The sequence below is a fragment of the Helianthus annuus genome, chromosome 15, assembly GCF_002127325.2.
Source record: "Helianthus annuus cultivar XRQ/B chromosome 15, HanXRQr2.0-SUNRISE, whole genome shotgun sequence".
Taxonomy (NCBI): domain Eukaryota; kingdom Viridiplantae; phylum Streptophyta; class Magnoliopsida; order Asterales; family Asteraceae; genus Helianthus; species Helianthus annuus.
Window position 1 is genome coordinate 7,884,849 of NC_035447.2, and position 5,335 is coordinate 7,890,183.

General features: G+C 37.5%; 1 protein-coding gene across 1 annotated transcript; it reads left to right on the top strand.

Annotated features, from left to right (window-relative positions):
* Positions 1-848: 848 nt before the first annotated feature.
* LOC110910368 (F-box/kelch-repeat protein At3g06240) lies at positions 849-2,729 on the top strand. The gene is made up of 2 exons (XM_022155035.2): positions 849-930; positions 1,410-2,729. Exon 2 carries the CDS (start codon positions 1,439-1,441, stop codon positions 2,585-2,587), a length of 1,149 nt encoding a protein of 382 aa, XP_022010727.1. The 5' UTR covers positions 849-930; positions 1,410-1,438; the 3' UTR covers positions 2,588-2,729.
* The last annotated feature ends 2,606 nt before the right edge of the window (positions 2,730-5,335 follow it).

Consider the following 5,335-nt stretch of genomic DNA (forward strand, 5'->3'; position numbering starts at 1 on the left):
TGTCGTATTTGTACCTGTGACGAATCAAATTTATACTGATCAAAAGCCTGTCGTAAATATGTTTATTTTTTTTCTCAACTCTACAGTTTGTAATATGATAAAGACTTTAACCTTTAGATAGTGTTTGATATGTAGAAATAAGAGGTGGAATGTAATAGACTATTGTAAGGGAATGAAAAAAAATGTGTTTGGTAGATTAAGGTAATGGAATCACCGATTACATAAGACATTTCGTTCCTGCAAATTCATTCCATCAACCCCCTTGTTTTTTTTCATTCCATACCCTATCTCACTCTTCCTCACCAATAGCGCCCACCACCACCACCCACCACCCACCGCCGACCACTCATCGCCATCCTCTGCTATCGACCACCACCGCCGCAACCGACACCACTCACTATCGTACCCATCGCCGATTTTATTCCTTTTTTTTTTCTGCATACCAAACAATATAAGGTAATGATTCATTCCATTCTATCAAACAAACCTTAAAAATATGTGAGTGAGTTTAGTTATATTATAAGGAAACACAAACTATTATTTCTGTTAACGAGAAGAACAATTCGTTCATTTTATATGGCTGAATTGCCCTTCTAGCTAATTGAATTACATATATGATGACCGAATTGCCCTTCTCGTTAACAGAAAAAAATGAATGAAGTTAACACAATGAACTAAAATGGCAACGGTGAAACTTTTTGGACACACAAACGAAAAATGAAATATTTAGACAAAACTATTAAAATGAAACAAACAAACAAAAGGAATAAAATCACATTTAACTCTTCTTTATATTATAAAGATTAAAATATATTTATTGAGACGAATCCTAACAAATATCAAATTAGTGCAGCGAAAGTAAATCTATAAATCACATACCTAGAAAAAGGCGTGAACTTCATTACCATCTGCCGTCGTCATCATCATCCGGTGAGCTATTTTTTGTAACCATTTTAATTTGATTTCTTAATTGTTCGTTTTCACTGTTTAAGTATTATCAATAGCCCTAGTTTGCATACTCTTCGATCGATGTGTTAGAAATCCGATGGGTTTGTTTGGAAAGAAACCCCTGAAAAAAAAACATCTTTTTCATCTGATTTGGTTATATTCAAGTTTTTCTTAAGCAATCGATGTGTTAGAATTAGAATTTCTAACTTCTTAAAAATAATTTTTTCACACACAAAAACAACTTAAATAAGTTAAACCAAACGCTATAAAAACAACTTATATTAACTTTTATAATAAGTTGCTTCAAAATAAGCTAACCCAAACACACTGGGTCATAACATAACTATTCATGACCCGTTGTTCTCAACTAGCCTCAAGTGCAAAGAAACCAAAAGTATCAAATGCAAACGAATTCAAGATACGTTTCTGGTTTTAGTGATGTTATTTATTTATTTATTTAGGTTTAAATTGCAGCAGAATCACATATATAATGTCGTCGTATGATCTATGCGAAGAGCTGATTGTTGAAATCTTTTCAAGGCTACCAACGAAATCCCTACTCCGATTCAGATCAGTTTCCAAATCATTATGTGCTTGTATTGGGAGCCCCGATTTCATCCGACTCCACGCTCTTCGATCTCCGAACAAAGTCATGATTATACACCAAGTTTATTTCTATGGAGCAACACGCTCTACAGATATGTATACATTACACTCTGGAGGTCAATTGTCAAATGATCCCTATGTCGGCGTAGCAGCAGTCGAATATCCTTTTACAAGTAACCGCATTGTCGGTTCATGTAATGGGGTTCTCTGTCTTCATGAATATGGAAAGAGTATCATTCTATGGAACCCTTCAATTAGGCGCAAAGTAACCGTACATGACCGTCCTTTGTTGAGCGATTGGGGAGGCCAACTGCATCCGTTCGGGTTTGCTTTCGACCCAATCATTAAAGATTACAAGATTGTGATGACAACCAAATGCAATACTAAAAAAGGACTTGTACTAAGGACATTCGTTTACCGCATGAAGAAGGACGCTTGGCATCAGATTGCTTCCCCTACTCGGGATCTCTTATCTTGTCGAGAGTCATGTCAGTGTCTTTTCAATGGAACATTGCATTGGGTAATAAAACGGTTTTTAACGGGTTCACATGATGATTGCCATTCTCCTTATATATTGGCATTCAATCCGAGCTCAGAGATTTTCTCTACGATTGAGCTGCCAGAACCAACTTGGGAAACCGAGGAGGTGACGATCATCAATGGTTCTCTAGCTGTGATTTCTTCAAAACACGATGATAGTTGGATTTGGGTGAGGAATAACACTACTGCTTCTTGGTCCGTTGCTTTTAAACTGAAGGCACATGAATTTGAAGGAACACACAGAGTTTTTCAACTTACCGCCAATAGTGATTTACTATTCAACCCCTGCGGGATCATAGTTTATAATCCAGAGACTAGGGAACGGTCGAGCCTTGTGCGCTTGAGTGCTTCTTCACTTGTTGGCGTGACCGGTTCTACACGCGGTCTTCTCGTATATCCTTGCATTGAAAGCCTCGGATTGTTAGATATGGGGACTTCATGTGATCAAGGGAGGAGGAACAGAAAGAGAAGCAGAGCATATTGGCTTTTATGACAGTATTTAATTGATTATTATTGAGCATTCCACTTTGAATTGTTAACTATGGTTAAAATGTTTGAATCTGAGATGGTTATAGACTCACTCAACTCAAGTACTAACCAACTGATAAGTTATATGCTATAAAGTTTATTTATCATGCTCTAGGTTTACACATGGTTGGGGTCTGGATCATCTTATTGTTGTTGATTTCATGTGAACACAGCGAGTGGTGATGTCTCCCACAATTTATACTTGCACATTTAAGTGACTAGTTAACTATTTTGAGTTTATTTTGCCGTATCTACCCTCCCCAGACCCTACTCTACGATTGCGTTGTTACTTGATACGTTTGTTTGTTTACTGTAAGGCTTCATTTGATTTATGAAATTATGTTTATCTATAATTTCTCTTATAGCGACACACTAGCCCTTCAGAGTCGCCATGGTCTAATAATATTGTAGTTAGAGTGAGTAAATTAATTTTTGAATCCTTGTGTTTTAGTGTTTTAACCATTTGAGTCCAAAATTAAAATGTTTAACGCTCTGAGTCCCTGGACGCTTTTTTTTATAACCTTTTGAGTCCTATTGAGTTGAATCTTTTAACTTTTTGAGTCCAATTTTTTTAACAAAATTGGACTCAAAACCTTATAAAATGAACAAACTGGACTCAAAACATTATAAAATGGGGGGTTAGGGACACAAGGCTTTAAACTTTTTGATTTTGTACTCAAGTGATTAAAACCATTAAAACACAGAGACTCAAAGGTAATTTACGCTTGAAGTTATTATCATATCAACAGGTTTGCATATACTCAAGCAACAAAGTAAAGGGGAATTGACCTGTAATAATCCCAACTAGAGGTCATTGGCCATTGACACTCCCACCTTTGAATATTCCCCCACCCGTCCCACTTTTCACCTATTTTTTTTTACACTGGTCCATCGTTAAAAAAAAAACTTAATGGAGTTAAGCTTTTTTTTTTCAAATTACAAACAAATTTTTTAGGGCTTTTGATCAGAATGACGATACAAGTCCATTGATGTAAAACTTACCTCGAAATTAGGGCTGTAAACGAGCCGAGTCGAACCGAGCTCGACCTGGCTCGAGCTCGGCTCGAACTCAATTTGAGCTGGCTCGGCTCGAGCTCGATTTTCAAATCGAGCTGAGATTTGAGGCTCGAGCTCGACTCGATTAAAATTCGAGCTAGCTCGGCTCGGCTCGATCTAGCTCGAATTAACAAAAAACCGCAAAATTTACTACTTAAAAAACCCTAAAAATGAATATTTTCATAGACTAAGGGCCATAATTGCAATTATATTTAACCAAATGGCTAAATATGCAAGTATAAATACTTAAATCTATTTGTACATTTTCCTTACCTTCTTTTATAGGGGAAATACTCCCTTAGTTTTTGTCTTTTGAGTGATGTGAGACAAAAATATGAAGGATGTAAACCTTATCGAGCTCGCGAGCCGAGCCAGGCCAAGCTCGAGCTCGACTCGCTTACAAATCGAGCCGAGCCGAGCTGGCTCGTTTACAACCGAGCCAATTTCGAGCCGAGCTCTTTTCGAACTTTTTTCGAGCGAGTTTCGAGCGAGCTGCGAGCCACGAGTTTTTTGAACACCCCTACTCGAAATGGTGCTCCAAATGAATTGATTTTTGTTAATTGGAAATTTAAACACCCGAATTGAAGCGCCGTTTTCATTGTTTGGAGCACTGTTTCGAGGTAAGTTTTACAACGGTGACATGAGAATATCAAATCAAGTTCATCATAACCGACGGGTGTTAAACGACCGCCAACAAACCGGTTCATCACAACCGACACGAAAACTGCGTTAAAGTCAATATTGGCGGATAACATCACAACCGAGTTCATCACAACCGGACTAAACCACAACCACAAAAAAACCAAGAGGTTTGTGATAAACAAAGGTACAAACTGCCGACGCACCAAAAAGTGAGAATATCACATCGAGTTCATCATAACCGACGGGTGTTAAACGACCGCCAACAAACCGGTTCATCACAACCGACACGAAAACTGCGTTAAAGTCGATATTGGCGGCAAATCAACCTGGTGTAAAGATGCCTTCGTCGTTCTAACTCCGGCAAACATTATGAATCTTGAAGAATATCTGAGACTTTAGAGAGAGAGAGGAAAGTTGAGAGAGAGAGAGAGAGAGAGGGGGGAAGAGTATATGTGACTTTAGAAGAGAGAGGGGAAAAGTGTTTTTCTTTTACATCCAAACCACAACCTAGAAATCTAGCAAATGGTTTCTATTAGAACCACCGTACAACCTAACATTACACAAAGTACCAACAACATTGCACATATAACTAAAGCATAGGGTACAACACCCAATGCTTAGAAATGTTGAAAATTATAATATAACTAGTATTACGACCCGCCGCAATGTGGCGGGGATTCTTTAGTTATAACTAAGTCGATTTAGGACCCGCACGTTATGTTGAACCTGTCAAACCGGAAAAAAAATAGACGATGTAAAAACGTTCACCCACACACGCACGTTGCGTCGTGTTAACTCGGAAAATTTAGAACGAAACGTAAAAACGTTAAACCAGAGACGCACGTTGCGATGTGTTAAGTCACAAAATTTAGAACGAAGCATAAAGCGTAAAATTTGCGGAAAATGAAAACAATAAAGGAACAAAGTTGAAAGTAAAAAAGTTGTGAGAATATATCGCAAAAGATAAAAGGTTTTGGGTTAAAAGTAAAACAAATAGTTTTTGGTTAAAAGTAAT

What these genes read in the sequence shown, in the direction of transcription:
- LOC110910368 (XM_022155035.2), top strand. Translation starts at nt 1,439, where the DNA reads ATGTCGTCGTATGATCTATGCGAAGAGCTGATTGTTGAAATCTTTTCA.